This window comes from Coregonus clupeaformis, chromosome 24 (assembly GCF_020615455.1).
Source record: "Coregonus clupeaformis isolate EN_2021a chromosome 24, ASM2061545v1, whole genome shotgun sequence".
Classification (NCBI taxonomy): domain Eukaryota; kingdom Metazoa; phylum Chordata; class Actinopteri; order Salmoniformes; family Salmonidae; genus Coregonus; species Coregonus clupeaformis.
In genome coordinates, this window is record NC_059215.1 from 9,978,328 (window position 1) to 9,995,094 (window position 16,767).

A 16,767-nucleotide genomic window follows, 5' to 3' on the forward strand; every position below is an offset into this window, starting at 1 on the left:
ATAATAGCTTTTTGCACTGTATTAGGCGTGCTTTATTTCCGTCTAATAATATTTAGGAATAAAAAGCACGTTTCCAAACAGAGATTCGTCTATAGTGTAGTTTTGGAGGTGGGCGTGTACTGTCTGGGCAAACCAAAACAGAGGGTGGGGTCGCCAGTCCAGGGTTGTACCAACTTCAATAGCACATTTGTGGCAGGCAATACACAGCTAAAATTAGACGGTTATTCTTCTGGGAATAAGACCTAACTAAAGTTCCAGCTAAACAAGGAGGACTACCCTATACGAGCCACAAAAGTTGGTATTATAGAGACTCGCACTTGCTCCTCAGTTCTCCATTGGCGTCATGCTGTACAACACGTTCTGAAACTCAAAAGTGGCAGTTCTGTTCGTAACGCTGGGTAATCGCTGTACAAACCCGTACCACTGGATTCTATTGGATTCTATCCTCTGACTAGTGCTACTCACAGGCGAGAAAATGTCTTTTTTAACCATACCATCCCAGGAGGGGCTTTTCACCAAGGTGAAGAAAGAGGGGTCATCCGGAGAAGGACGGTGTTATGATGAAGGACAGTGTAATTCGGATGAAGAATACGAAGACAGCGAGGAGACAAACGTGCGTCTCATCCCCAGGTGCTCTCCTATCCCAAGGAAACGCGGACGGTCCATCTATGATGAGACCGCAGAGTATCTGAAAATCAAAGATGCAATTTCCAGCAGGAGAGTGTCGTTTGCGGATACAACAGGTAGAGACCTAACCGACGTGAAGGAATTCATCCAATTTGATTCGGATGATGAGGATAATGCCAGGTGGGAAGAAGAGGAGGCAAAATACCGAGCGAAAATCCGTGAACCGACCTACCGCGTAAACCCGGAGTGGACCATGCCCACTGCGGCTGCCCTTACTAAAGCAGTGCACATTAATAAAGTAGAGGTGGAGAGTGTGTCACCCATTGAAGACGAGCCCCTGGCGTTTACCGGGTTTATTCGAGTCCTTAATATTTCATTTATCAAAACTGTGTGCATTCGATCAACTATGGACAGCTGGAGCACCTACTTTGATTGTCCAGCAGATTATGTCCAGGGCGACGGTGAGACTGATAAATTTTCCTTCAAGCTCTCCTTCTGTCCACCGTATCTTCACCATGGGGCTCGCATTGAGTTTGTTGTCCGTTACGAAACTCCAGATGGCGATTACTGGGCGAACAACTCGCACATGAATTACGCGGTAACTCTTCTCGTGTCCTACGAAGACGATGTAGCACAAGATAGCCCGTTTGATATGCCAGACCTTACAAGTATCCTGAAAAGTGAAAGCAGTTACAGGTAAATTCCCTTGATCATCATCCAAACATCCTATCAATCTGATGAAGTCAAACAAAATAGACCTAGGCCTACTTACTGTAGGCTATGTACAGTAGGCCTATAGCAAACATGGAAATGAATAGAATATAAAATAATTGCGGAATAAGATATAGGTATACAAAATAATAGCAAGCCTATAATAATATGATAATACAATCTGCTATTACACTTTCACATGAATCACATTTGACAATAGTTTTGAGGGACTACTGTGGTGCTACTACAGTGATGAAAGTTGTCTAAGGGGTTGTGAGGAAGTCAGGGTGAAAGGTCTCAGGACCACTTCTAGGAACACTTGTTCTAGTGCACTGTAAAATTAGAAAGACTCAAAACACCATGATTGTGTAATGAAACCATGAAAAGTAGTGCATCTAACCTGAGAGCTGTTGTTTGGAGGGTGTTTGAATGTAAACCCACCAACATGTACTTAAAGAGATTCTCCGGTACTTTTGTATACTTTTTAGCCAGTAGGTCTGAAAGTAGTGCTCACGAGCCAAAAGTGGTCCCCGAAAATTGCATACCATGTCACATATGTGCAGATACAGTTGAAGTCGAAAGTTTACATACACTTAGGTTGGAGTCATTAAAACTCGTTTTTCAACCACTCCACACATTTCTTGTTAACAAACTATAGTTTTGGCAAGTCGGTTAGGACATCTACTTTGTGCATTTTTCCAACAATTGTTTACAGACAGATTATTTCACTTATAATTCACTGTATCACAATTCCAGTGGGTCAGAAGTTTACATACACTAAGTTGACTGTGCCTTTAAACAGCTTGGAAAATTCCAGAAAATTATGTAATGGCTTTAGAAGCTTCTGATAGGCTAATTTACATCATTTGAGTCAATTGGAGGTGTACCTGTGGATGTATTTCAAGGCCTACCTTCAAACCCAGTGCCTCTTTGCTTGACATCATGGGAAAATCAAAAGAAATCAGCCAAGACCTCAGAAAAAAAGTTGTAGACCTCCACAAGTCTCGTTCATCCTTGGGAGCAATTTCCAAATGCCTGAAGGTACCACATTCATCTGTACAAACAATAGTACGCAAGTATAAACACCATGGGACCACGCAGCCATCATACCGCTCAGGAAGGAGACGCGTTCTGTCTCCTAGAGATGAACGTACTTTGGTGCAAAAAGTGCAAATCAATCCCAGAACAACAGCAAAGGACTTTGTGAAGATGCTGGAGGAAACAGGTACAAAAGTATCTATATCCACAGTAAAACGAGTCCTATATCGACATAACCCGAAAGGCCACTCAGCAAGGAAGAAGCCACTGCTCCAAAACAGCCATAAAAAAAGCCAGACTATGGTTTGCAACTGCACATGGGGACAAATATCTTACTTTTTGGAGAAATGTCCTCTGGTCAGATGAAACAAAAATAGAACTGTTTGGCCATAATGACCATCGTTATGTTTGGAGGAAAAAGGGGGTCGGCTTGCAAGCCGAAGAACACCATCCCAACCGTGAAGCACAGGGATGGCAGCATCATGCTGTGGGGGTGTTTTGCTGCAGGAGGGACTGGTGCACTTCACAAAATAGATGGCATCATGAGGAAGGAAAATTATGTGGATATATTGAAGCAATATCTCAAGACATCAGTCAGGAAGTTAAAGCTTGGTCGGAAATGGGTTTTCCAAATGGACAATGACCCCAAGCATACTTCCAAAGTTGTGGCAAAATGGCTTAAGGACAACAAAGTCAAGGTATTGGAGTGGCCATCACAAAGCCCTGACCTCCATCCTATAGAACATTTGTGGGAAGGACTGAAAAAGCGTGTGCGAGCAAGGAGGCCTACAAACCTGACTCAGTTACACCAGCTCTGTCAGGAGGAATGGGCCAAAATTCACCCAACTTATTGTTGTGGAAGGCTACCCAAAACATTTGACCCAAGTTAAACAATTTAAAGGCAATGCTACCAAATACTAATTGAGTGTATGTAAACTTCTGACCCACTGGGAATGTGATAAAATAAATAAAAGCTGAAAGAAATCATTCTCTCTACTATTATTCTGACATTTCACATTCTTAAAATAAAGTGGTGATCCTAACTGACCTAAAACAGGGAATAAAACTGAGTTTAAATGTATTTGGCTAAGGTGTATATAAACTTCAGACTTCAACTGTATGTGCACCACATCATTGCTCTCTCGCTCACTCTGCTGTGTATGTATCTTGCTAGCCGTCACTGAAATGGCGAGCGGCTGAAGCTCATTGGCTACAACTACAATTGCTAGGGGGCTGGCGCACGTGAGGGAAAATATAGGGAAAATGGCGCAGAACAGCTTCCAAAAAAACCGTCACTTTCAAACTAGGGATTTCATGGCTAATTGAGGTAAGACAGTGATTCTGCTCATAGATTATGCATGTATGAACTACACATTGACACATCCAGCCCAAAGCGGGAGGTTGAAAAAATATTTACTAATAATTAATTCAAGTCATTTAAATGATTTGTTAATATAATTTTACCAATTAAAATAAATAAATAACTTAATATCTTTCTCAAAATGTAAGTATATTTATTTATGAGGATAAACAAAGATAGAGAACATTTAGTGATTTAAATAATTAGAAGTCTGGTTTTTATCTCCTTGCACTTCCTATCTTGCCAAGTGCCTCTGTTTTTAGAGGATTGTGGGTAATTCACATTTTTACACAATGTTGTATGCACGTTTTAAGAAAGAAAAGTATACTTCTATATTAGTATTAAGCAGCTTGTTGTGTCATGAGGTGTAATGGATGATTAACGGAAATCAAAACCATTAGGCAAAATGACGATCAATAATGAGATGGCCCATTCCCACATTTCCAATTTCTGATGGTAAAGTAAAATACAGTATCCTGCAATGCTTGTTTTAAAACCTCCAGCTACTGCTGGTGAATTGAGCACTGTGATCAACAATGCCTGTCAAAATGGGTTAAACTGGCAAATGATCAGATACCTTCTTCGGGAGTATTTTAATTGATGTATGTATCTAATTCTGCACTAGACAGGATTCGAAACACCATAATAGTGTTTTGACGCTTTAGAGAGAGGAATCGACACCAAAAGAGAAGGGATCTAATTCTGCACTAAACAGAAATTGAAATACCAACATAGTGTTTTCAACATTTTCTGGTAGCACTCCCAGTCCCTGGCAAGGTGTTGCACAACACTTGATGATGTGTTTCAATATATCTGCAAAGTTAAAGGGATACTTCTGGATTTTGACAATGAAGCCCTTCATCTACAGTACTTCCCCAGAGTTAGATGAACTCATGGATACCATTTTTATGTCTCTGTATCCAGTATGAAGGAAGTTAGAGGTAGTTTGCGAGCCAATGCTAACTAGTAGTAGACGCATTGACTGGAAGTCTATGGTATCTACTAGCATGCTAGCAGTTACCATAGACTTCCAGTCATTGTGCTAATACTAGGTAGCAATTGCGCTAACGCTAGTTAGCAACTTATTTCAAACTGCACGCAGAGACAAAAATGGTATCCACAAGCTCATCTGACTGTGGGGAAGTAGATAAAGGGCTTCATTGCCAAAATCCTGAATTATCCCTTTAAGGTTTGGTCTCCTTTGAGTAAGTGGCTGCTCAGTTGCCACTAGTTTTGGTGTTACAAAGCACTTAATTTTAACAGTGTGGTTGGTTGCAGACAGTGCCTCACGTTGCTATATAATAGGCCTACCCACCCATTGTAGTTACGCAAAATCAGATTTGGTTTGCATCAGTGGTTTATGTGGGACAATCTCATAATATTTCAGCCAGGTTATATCTTGTGACCCAGTCTCCAGTACATTGAAGGGGGGCGGAGATGAGATGGCAGACACATGCACACACACCCTCTCAGAATGCCAGCAATCCAGGGGTGTGTGAGCTGTGAGGGGGATCGAAATAGCGTGTACAAGGCAGGTGTCACTTTCAGCCCCGCCGTTCTCGGACACTTACCCCTGACCTTTCAATGGAAAACCACAGTTGACATCAGCCCAATCTGGTTTCAATGAAATAGGTCATATCTGAGGCTCCACCTGACTCCTCCCCTTATTGCTCTTTTTGGCCTTATTCCTCTAAAATCAATCTGATCGTCTGCAGGGCTCTCCTTTTCATTGACAGGATAATATTGCAAAATATATGTTATTTAAACCATCGAATTTCAGTGTAGGCTGACAGATAGGCTAGATGGATAGATAGGAAGTGTCCTTCTCTCATAAATGACCAATTGTCTAATTCACACCTCTATTCTTAAAATGATGGTTGCTGCCCTCGTATTTGGCAGTAAATTGTGCATCACAGTGTATGCATCAACTGCCACCTTGTGATCAATGGAAACCATCACACCATCATTATACCCCAAGGCATTATATAAAAACCTCAGTGTATCTAGATTTCTGTAGTTTTCCACTGCCTCTCAACACTTGGCATCTGTCTGCAATGGCGGTTCGCAATTCAATCAATCAATCAAATGTATTTATAAAGCCCTTTTCACATCAGCAGATGTCACAAAGTGCTATACAGAAACCCAGCCTAAAACCCCAAACAGCAAGCAATGCAGATGTAGAAGCACGGTGGCTAGGAAAAACTCCCTAGAAAGGCAGAAACATAGGAAGAAACCTAGAGAGGATCCAGGCTCTGAGGGGTGGCCAGTCCCCTTCTGGCTGTGTCGGGTGGAGATTATAACAATTGAGAAGGATGGGAACATAGGCTACTGAGTTATTGTTGGGCATCTCACACTCACAAGCGTGGAACACATGATGAAACTTGTGATCCTGCGTGTGAGTAGTCAGGGGGTTTGGGGGTCACCTCCCCCTGAAAACCCTTAAAAAGACTGGACTCCTGGGATATAGGATATAGATCGATCCAGTCACGTGGGTCTTCATTACACTACTGTATGCAGCCCTGAGAGGAGAAAAGCTGGGATAAAGAAGTGGGGTGGTGGGGGGCATGGAAAAACCCCTATTAATAAATGGGTTCTGTAGTTAACTGAACTCTGAAACCTTTTGAGTGAAAGCTGCCATCCTATGTGGGATGTTAGGGAAGTAAGTAAGTAGCCTTGTCTGAGCTATATAGGGCAGGATTATATCTCCTATTTCTGTAGCTTTAGGCTGCTTGATGTACAAGTACACCCTAGTCGTAAAGAGAATCTCCAAAAGAGCTTGCTTTATCAAACTCATTAGGCCACGGCATCAGCTACCGATACACTTGTGGCTGTTATTTTCCACTGTTAGATGTGGTATCTTATATCACTACCCCCTGACACTGGAAACCCTTGCCAATCTCAGGTTCTCTGCCAATGGCTCTAACTTGATTTTGACTAGATGGGATGCAGCTAATGTCAGAAGTGACTTTTCGTAGCAGGTTAGGAGAACTTACGCAGCAGGTTTGGAGAATTAGGCTAAGGTTAAGAAAAGAGTTAGGGTTAACTAAAATGCTAAAATTCTCCCAGAAGCGACTTGAACAAGCAACTTTTGATGTCACTTTGACATTAACTGCATCCCTTCTAGCCACGACCCTCTAACTCATGTCAAACTCATTCCACGGAGGGCCGAGTGTCTGCGAGTTTTTGCTCCACCTTCGTACTTGATTGATCAATTAAGGTCACTAATTAGTAAGGAACTCCCCTCACCTGGTTGTCTAGGTGTAACACCCCTGCTCTAACTCTTCAGAGAAATGACGAGTGAATGGAAGGTAAAGGGAAAACGCAAAGATCAGGAGGAAGGCGTATCCACTTGCATTTCCAAGAGTGATCATGAGGTTTATGTCTTGTGCTATAGTATAAGATTATCGTGGCTTCCATCTTGTAGGCTATTACTCAACACAGTGACCAACACTCCACCAACGTGTGAGATGTGACAGTAAGGCTCTGTGAGTCATGCTTTGTGTAGGCCTATAGTGCATTCGGAAAGTATTCAGACCCCTTGACTTTTTCCACATTTTGTTATGTTTTCCTCATCAATCTACACACAATACCCCATAATGACAAAGCAAAAACAGGTTTTTAGACATTTTTGCTAATTTATTAAAAATAAAAAACGGAAATATCACATTTACATAAGTATTCAGACCTTTTACTCAGTACTTTGTTGAAGCACCTTTGGCAGCGATTACAGCCTCGAGTCTTCTTGGGTATGACGTTACAAACTTGGCACACCTGTATTTGGGGATTTTCTCCCATTCTTCTCTGCAGATCCTCTCAAGCTCTGTCTGGTTGGATGGGGAGCGTCGCTGCACAGCTATTTTCAGGTCTCTCCAGAGATGTTCGATCGGGTTCAAGTCCGGGCTCTGGCTGGGCCACTCAAGGACATTGAGAGACTTGTCCCAAAGCCACTCCTGCATTGTCTTGGCTGTGTGCTTAGGGTCGTTGTCCTGTTGGAAGGTGAACCTTCGACCCAGTCTGAGGTCCTGAGCACTCTGGAGCAGGTTTTCATCAAGGATCTCTCTGTACTTTGCTCCGTTCATCTTTCCCTCGATCCTGACTAGTCTCCCAGTCCCTGCTGCTGAAAAACATCCCCACAGCATGATGCTGCCACCACCATGCTTCACCGTAGGGATGGTGCCAGGTTTCCTCCAGACGTGACGCTTGCCATTCAGGCCAGAGAGTTCAATCTTGGTTTCATCAGACCAGAGAATCTTGTTTCTCATGGATTGAGAGTCCTTTAAGTGCCTTTTGGCAAACTCCAAGCAGGCTGTCATGTGCCTTTTACTGAGGAGTGGCTTCCGTCTAGCCACTCTACCATAAAGGCCTGATTGGTGGAGTGCTGCAGAGATGGTTGTCCTTCTGGAAGGTTCTCCCATCTCCACAGAGGAACTCTGGAGCGCTGTCAGAGTGACCATCGGGTTCTTGGTCACCTCCCTGACCAAGGCCCTTCTCCCCCGATTGCTCAATTTGGCCGGGCAGCCAGCTCTAGGTAGAGTCTTGGTGATTCCAATCTTCTTCCATTTAAGAATGATGGAGGCCACTGTGTTCTTGGGGACCTTCAATGCTGCAGACATTTTTTCGTACACTTCCCCAGATATGTGCCTCAATACAATCCTGTCTCGGCGCTCTACGGATAATTCCTTTGACCTCATGGCTTGGTTTTTGCTCTGACATGCACTGTCAACTGTGAGACCTTATATAGACAGGTGTCTGCCTTTCCAAATCATGTCCAATCAATTGAATGTACCACAGGTGGACTCCAATCAAGTTGTAGAAACATCTCAAGGATGATAAGTTTAGTTTTAAACTAATATTTAAAACTCCTTGCACACAGAACACCCAGCTGGTGACGGTGATAACGGAGTAGAACAATACTTCTCAATTTCGAGTCTCATAGCAAAGTGTCTGAATACTTATGTAAATAAGGTATTTCTGTTTTTTATTTTTAATACATTTGTAAAAATGTCTAAAAACCTGTTTATGGGGTATTGTGTGTAGATTGATGAGAAAAAATAAATAATTTAATCCATTTTAGAATAAGGCTGTAACGTAACAAAATGTAGAAAAAGGGAAGGGGTCTGAATACTTTCTGAATGCACTGTATGTCTTGTGTTCTACAAAACACTAACATAAGATCATGCTGATCAAATGTATATTTACATTTATCTTTACAATAAGATCATGAGTGTCTTCATTGCAGTGCCATTGGTTAACAGTCATGTTATATCTTTGCTTTCAGTATGGAGGATTCTGACTACTTTGCACAGTTCCCAGAGAAGGGTGAAGGTAAAGCAGGACTGCTGCATATGAGTATCACACAGAGTTATTACAAAGTTGTAAAAGGATGAAACATAAAAGCGAGTAAGGAGACATTTTTAGATCCTTATATTCACTTTTTCAATCATACCAGGCGACCTCTCAGGCCAGTCCAATACATCCAATGTATGTTAATAGAGTTTTTTTAGAGTTAATAGAGTTTTACATGAAACACAGTAAGTGTATATTTAGAATAATGGGTCGGTGTGATTGACTTTTGACCTTTGTTTTTGAAGATGAACCGGTGACTAAGCCAGTGCCAGATATGGTGAAGCCCAGTCCTGAGTGCCCAGTCATTCTTCAACCAGAGCTTGACTTAGAGGTAAGGGTGGAATAACTCATCAGTATTTCTTACCAGTTATCTTTGAACTTGTATATATTTATACTACATTCTCTATGTTGTACATTTCATCCTGATCCATTTAGGGATGACACACTCTCGTTGTAAAAGTGTAGAGGAGCACTTTGTGTACAGTTAAAGGAATGCCATTGGATATGCACATCTTAGGCCTCCTACGTGTTTGGAACAGTTTGTCATCGTGAGGATGAGGATATAGTGGGGCACACACCATCAAAGGCATTGTTGTGATAACGTTAGTACAATGTTGCTACTAGTATAATAACAGGGTTACCGTACAGTTACAGCAACTTAATATGAAGTGTAAACCGGTAGATACAGTATAACGGAACTGCAGAAATGATTTGTAAGAATGGTCATAAACATGTGCATGCCTATTTCATCAGCTAATTGAATGGAATGGCAATATGGGTATGAATGAATGTGGCACATAGCTAGCAGAGCCATAGATGTATGAATATATAGTTAATGCCTTCCCCTCAGCAGAAATGAAATCATAAACTTCACTGCAATTTTCATGCATATAATCTCATGCATGTTTAGCTATCCTGGAGTGTGTTGGTTCATGTTACAGTTGAAAGTTCCAGGTTAAATAACTAGGCCTATGTTATTTTATAAAATGATGGCTGAATCCTAACTTGAGAGCTGTACTTCCAACTAAAACTTTCACATAAATCTCCCATTGACATCAATGCATGAAAGTGCAAGTTCATTAGATCTTAGGTTTCAGCCAATATTGGATTTATCATTCATTAGGGCATAACATTATTATATTCGAATAGTTCTTAATTTTGCATGCGACAACAAGTAGTGGAAAATATGTTCTGTTACTAAATATGGGCGAATTGACTAAAAAAGTTCATTTCAAACTCTAATATATTTTTTTCTCCAATGACAATTAATTTCACAGCTCATTGAAGCTTCAGCCACAACTTAGGTAATGTGCACGCTGATGGCCACAAACTGCATGAGCTGTTTTCGCTACTTGTATCATTTGTCTTTCAGTTCTTATTAGGGTTGAATGGTGGGAACCCGGTTACCGAGATTTACCGGAATTTACCACTCAAAACCACTCCCTTTTTGCAGGATAAATAACTGGGATAAATAACTGTGAGAAACCGGTAAATTATAAGAAAGTATTTATAGGAACAGCATAGCGTGAAATGGAACTGTTAAATTACAGTGGGGAGAACAAGTATTTGATACACTGACGATTTTGCAGGTTTTCCTACTTACAAAGCATGTAGAGGTCTGTCATTGTTATCATAGGTACACTTCAACTGTGAGAGACGGAATCTAAAACAAAAATCCAGAAAATCACATTGTTGATCTTTAAGTAATTATCTTTAAGTAATTAATTTGCATTTTATTGCATGACATAAGTATTTGATACATCAGAAAAGCAGAACTTAATATTTGGAACAGAAACCTTTGTTTGCAATTACAGAGATCATACGTTTCCTGTAGGTCTTGACCAGGTTTGCACACACTGCAGCAGGGATTTTGGCCCACTCCTCCATACAGACCTTCTCCAGATCCTTCAGGTTTCGGGGCTGTCGCTGGGCAATACGGACTTTCAGCTCCCTCCAAAGATTTTGTATTGGGTTCAGGTCTGGAGACTGGCTAGGCCACTCCAGGACTTTGAGATGCTTCTTACGGAGCCACTCCTTAGTTGCCCTGGCTGTGTGTTTCGGGTTGTTGTCATGCTGGAAGACCCAGCCACGACCCATCTTCAATGCTCTTACTGAGGGAAAGAGGTTGTTGGCCAAGATCTCGTGATACATGACCCCATCCATCCTCCCCTCAATACGGTGCAGTCGTGTCCTGTCCCCTTTGCAGAAAAGCATCCCCAAAGAATGAGGTTTCCACCTCCATGCTTCACGGTTGGGATGGTGTTCTTGGGGTTGTACTCATCCTTCTTCTTCCTCCAAACACGGCGAGTGGAGTTTAGACCACAAAGCTCTATTTTTGTCTCATCAGACCACATGACCTTCTCCCATTCCTCCTCTGGATCATCCAGATGGTCATTGGCAAACTTCAGACGGGCCTGGACATGCGCTGGCTTGAGTAGAGGGACCTTGCGTGCGCTGCAGGATTTTAATCCATGACGGCGTAGTGTGTTACTAATGGTTTTCTTTGAGACTGTGGTCCCAGCTCTCTTCAGGTCATTGACCAGGTCCTGCCGTGTAGTTCTGGGCTGATCCCTCACCTTCCTCATGATCATTGATGCCCCACGAGGTGAGATCTTGCATGGAGCCCCAGACCGAGGGTGATTGACCGTCATCTTGAACTTCTTCCATTTTCTAATAATTGTGCCAACAGTTGTTGCCTTCTCACCAAGCTGCTTGCCTATTGACCTGTAGCCCATCCCAGCCTTGTGCAGGTCTACAATTGTATCCCTGATGTCCTTACACAGCTCTCTGGTCTTGGCCATTGTGGAGAGGTTGGAGTCTGTTTGATTGAGTGTGTGGACAGGTCTTTTATACAGGTAACGAGTTCAAACAGGTGCAGTTAATACAGGTAATGAGTGGAGAACAGGAGGGCTTCTTAAAGACAAACTAACAGGTCTGTAAGAGCCGGAATTCTTACTGGTTGGTAGATGATCAAATACTTATGTCATGCAATAAAATGCAAATTAATTACTTAAAAATCATACAATGTGATTTTCTGGATTTTTGTTTTAGATTCTGTCTCTCACAGTTGAAGTGTACCTATGATAAAAATTACAGACCTCTACAAGTAGGAAAACCTGCAAAATCGGCAGTGTATCAAATACTTGTTCTCCCCACTGTATGTGTCAGCCTACTAATTATACAAATAGGCCCTATTATATTTCAAAATTAAAATCAAATTCGCTAGTCTATACTTGTAACTTTGTATGCCGCATGTGCTGCACCAGAATCGCATGTTCTTTTCTGCTTTATCATGGTTTGAACAATGTGCGTAATTCCAGTCCATATAATACAGTATAATACAGTACAGTAATACAGTTCACACTCAAAAAGACTAGCCTACTGGAGCTAGTTTCTTTATTTACCCAAGAGAGCATATAGCTAGCTATATCTATGGGTTTTTCTGTTGTGCGTAATGTGCAGTAGCCTATATCATATACAGTATGTATTGAATAATGGCACAATCATTTGGGCATTTTTGGGCTTGGGCTCATTAAAGGTTGTTAATATAGGGCTCATAAAATGTATTTAATATATGGCTCATCAGGGTCAGGTAGCATCAGGTTTGAATTTTCATGCTGGTCAAAGCTCTAATCAAATCCAGACATATTTATATGCTTTAAAATGCTTTTAATTACACTTCCGGATTTGGCGGGAAATACTGGGTTACCTGGGAGAAAAGTGATTTATTCTCGGGATGGAACATTTGTAAAATACCGGGAAAATATTCAACCCTAGTTCTTATTCACCATGTGTGCATGATTTTGCATCGGAGTTTGAGCGTTTCATCATTAACCACCTATTTCTCAAGACTGTAGTTTTAAAATAACACAAATGTCTCAGTCATGACAGACGATCTTCCTGTAGCAGTAGCCATTCTATTGTAGTATAACAGTAGCCTACCAGTGGAGGCTGCTGAGGGAAGGACGGCTGATAATAATGGCTGGAATAGAGTTGATGGAATGGTATCAAACACAGTTTTCATGTGTTTGATACCATTCCATTCACTCCATTCCAGCCAGAACACTCCGTTCCAGCCCTCAGCAGCCTCCACTGTAGCCTACATACAATACATTTACTGATATTCTTCTAAAGAATATAAATCTAAGGGTATCATGCCTTAGTAATTTGAATTAACAAATTATCCATCTACTTGGTATGGATGTTTCAATGAGTGTCATGTGAGCGTTTACTTAATCTAAAACATATGGTTTTATCTATACCGTCTGTATATGTGTGTGCGTGTTTCTTTAGAAGCCATTTATTTAATGTTTCATCCTTGTCATCCACTGTCCTCCTAATGAACAATTGCCATATTTTAATGTCTTGAAGATCATTAATAGTGTTTGGGGGGAGGGGGAAGGGGGAAGGGGGAGAGAGTTGCTCAGTCTTCCATTGAGGGTAAGTGTAATTGATAATTTTGTGCCATTTATTTTGGGTGAACAGATATTATTTATTTTGGATGGACTTATTTGCTTTGGATTTCAGAATAACACATAATTATGTTGGATTTTAGATTGATAGATAATTATTTTGGATGTTGATTGCTGTCAGTATATTTTGTCTCCTACATAAATGCATGGGTCATGTAAACATAAATCTGACCTTTTATGATATGTCCTCCACAATGTTTTATAACATCAGCATAGATTCCAAACTTTCAGTATGCATTGAGTTGCTTTTTCTCTGTGGTGATATTAGTGTGCAACACAATTCGTGACTAGTCCCTGTGCCTCAAAGCTAGCCTGGTACCAGATCTACAGTATTTGTGCTGTATATCTAACTCCTAGGTTCTTTGTCATGTCAAACAACGACCTTAGGAGTTGGCTGCACAGCACAAACAGATCTGGGAGCTCCCATGGCCGTCACTGTAATTTCTTTATTTTTGTGTTATTCATACAGACTGCCGATGACATAACCAGTTCTCCTCTCCCAGCCAACCTAGACCTTCCATTAGCAGATGGAACACTGTCCAGTGCCACTGTATCCATGGGTAAACAATCACCTCATGTGTCTTCCACATCCACAACACAAGCCAATGAAGTGTTATCCATACCTGTAGCATCCGAAGCCAACCAACTGACAACTGAACCAGAGCCTTCACGGGAACTGGACTGTGAATTACTAAAACTGGATTGTGAAATATCGAAACTGGACTTTGAATTAAAAGAACATGTTCCAACACCACTCAACATCAGCATTGCTGAAGCATCAGATGACAAGGAGGAGGAGGAAAAGGGAGGAACCTTCCAGGAGGAGCCCAAAGATAGTAGTCCACCCACACCTCTGCATGTTCCTTCACCTCTCCCCAGCAATATGGATGAAGTCTCAGATGGTGAGAAAGAGAAGGAGGAGGATAGTAGTCCCTCTACACACCTGCACATTCTAACACCACCTCATGTCAGCATTGCTGAAGCATCAAATGACGAGAATGAGGAAAAGGGAGGAACCTTCCAGGAGGAGCCCAAAGATAGTAGTTCCTCCACACCTCTGAGCTCGTCTCCAACACTTCTCCACAGCAGCATGACTGAAGCCTCAGATGTTGATGAGGAGGAAAAAGAGGAGGAGGAGGAGGGAGGAACCTTCACTCTGAAACACACACAACCACACACCGAACTTGACCCACCTCACACGGAGATCCAAGCCAACGTGCCTTCTTCACTGGAAGATGTTTTATATCAGAGTGTGCTTTCCGCAACACCGGATGTAGTGGTGGGGGAGTTGGTGGAGGAGGAGGAGGAGAATGTAGAGGAAAAGGAGGTGGAGAAGGAGGTGCCGGAGCAGGGGTCAAAGGTGGAGGTGGATCCAAGGCAGGAAGCAGAGAAAGATGCTGAGGAGGAAAACGAGAAGTCCTTCAGAATTCAGGAGCCAAGCACCAGCTCCTCAAGTTGCCTAGAACATCCCTCAGACCCCACCCACTGTGAGCTCAGCAGAGCTGAGGACGGTACCAAATCCCAGATAAAGGTTTCCGCTAAGGCCTCCCCATCTCTCCCTGAAGAGTCTGATGATAATCAGCTGACATTAATGGATGACGGCATGGCCAGAGAAGATGGAGTCCTGATGATAGAGGCTGTAGGGCCCAAGCTAGAGAGCTCCCAGGCAGGTGGTGAAGTAGGTGTAGGTGTAGTAGCCACCTGTCCGTGGCACCCTCCCATGGTGACCGTGACACACCTTGGACCCACAGGAGAGGACAGAATGACCAGCCACACTGCTGAGCCGCCCAATGACGTCTCACAGATGTCCCCCCTTGCATCTCACCAGCGCTTCAAGCGAGGGGTGGCAGCCGGACTGAGCGAGCTGGCAGCTGTGCTCTCTGAGGACTCAGGCGGCTCTAAGCAGCAGGATGACATCACTGCTAGTGCACACACCTCTCCTGGGTTGGAGAGCCAGTCACCTCTGGGAGTTCAGCGCAAAACCGTTTATTTAGCAGTCACAGAGAACATCTCAGAGTCATCCATGACCATCACCCAAGATGGTACTAGCAGTTCAAATGAGGAAGACACTATTATGGCGGACGAAGAGGAGGAGTCTTTCCGGGTTTCCTCAGAAACAGGTCTACCAAGCAGATCATCAGAGGCTCAGATCACCAAGCCCCTAACCCCCCAGGCTGAACCGACCCTGGACAGGACTCTGATCCCATCCATCGTGTTCCTGAGTGTGGCCATTGGCCTCGTCGTCGGGCTTCACGAACCCAGCACCTTCCTCTTCATGGGACTATTCTTTGTCTCCCTCTGTTTCTGAGGGGTTCCTCCTTTCGTGTGAAGTGACTTAACCCCTTTTTAAGTGCCTTTTCATGTTTCCAAACAAACTTGTATTATGAGCACAATTGGTTCCTGGTGTTTTATTTTTAAATGTGTGCCTGTGGAAGTGTGTATATGTCTGTATGTTATCACAAAAGAGAAGGGATCTTGTTCGTTAAAAGTAGCGAGAAGTTCATTGAATTTGCAGTGTTTCATGCCAAGAGTTAGATAGTCAAAAAACTGTTTAAGTTTGTTAAAACATAACCATGCAATACATAGGCCTAATTTTGTTCTTAAAGGGTTCGAGTAAGATTTTGTGTATAAAACATGGAAATCCAAAGAATTGTTGAGAAGTGTGACTGTTGGCTGTTTGGAATCGGAATGTATATATGTTCTAGATTGGGCTGGGAGACTGAAACTGGTGAAGCAGTAAGGTTGTAAGGTAAACACAGGTTCCTTGGGTAAGGACAGTAGCTACTAGATAAAGTATGTTCATATGACTGCCTAATGCAAAATGTTGTCATTTGTGCTCTGAGAATTGCCAGTCCTCACATTGTAGAATAGTGGTGTGCTGTGGTAATCCTTTTACAGTAGAATACTGTTGTTGCTATCAAATGGTAGTTCATGCAAGTTAAAGCCTACACAGTTTCACCATTTAGCTAGCTAAATCGACAGAAATTTGACTGACTGAGTTTTAACAACTGTTCACTGTGATGATACCTGAAAGAATATTTGAAGTGATTTATGTGTTTGTAATGTGTGTATGTCTGGGTGTGGTGTGTTATGGTGCCCATAAAGTCTGATTAATAAACGATGTGCTGGTCTTTCTTTCTTTCATCTCTCTCTCTCTTTCTTTCTTTCTGTTCTAATTCATGTGATTCTAAATACTGACACGCAAAATCACAG

At 42.2% G+C, this 16,767-nt stretch overlaps 1 protein-coding gene across 1 annotated transcript; it reads left to right on the plus strand.

Moving 5' to 3' along the window:
• Positions 1-169: 169 nt before the first annotated feature.
• On the plus strand, positions 170-16,693 carry LOC121538515. The gene is made up of 4 exons (XM_041846624.2): positions 170-1,323; positions 9,015-9,061; positions 9,328-9,413; positions 14,024-16,693. Exons 1-4 carry the CDS (start codon positions 476-478, stop codon positions 15,860-15,862), a joined length of 2,820 nt encoding a protein of 939 aa, XP_041702558.1. The 5' UTR covers positions 170-475; the 3' UTR covers positions 15,863-16,693.
• Positions 16,694-16,767: the final 74 nt, after the last annotated feature.

Coding starts and splice junctions, on each gene's coding strand:
- LOC121538515 (XM_041846624.2), top strand. CDS start 476: ATGTCTTTTTTAACCATACCATCCCAGGAGGGGCTTTTCACCAAGGTG. Junction 1,324..9,014: donor AAAAGTGAAAGCAGTTACAG/GTAAATTCCCTT, acceptor CTTTGCTTTCAG/TATGGAGGATTCTGACTACT. Junction 9,062..9,327: donor GTTCCCAGAGAAGGGTGAAG/GTAAAGCAGGAC, acceptor TTGTTTTTGAAG/ATGAACCGGTGACTAAGCCA.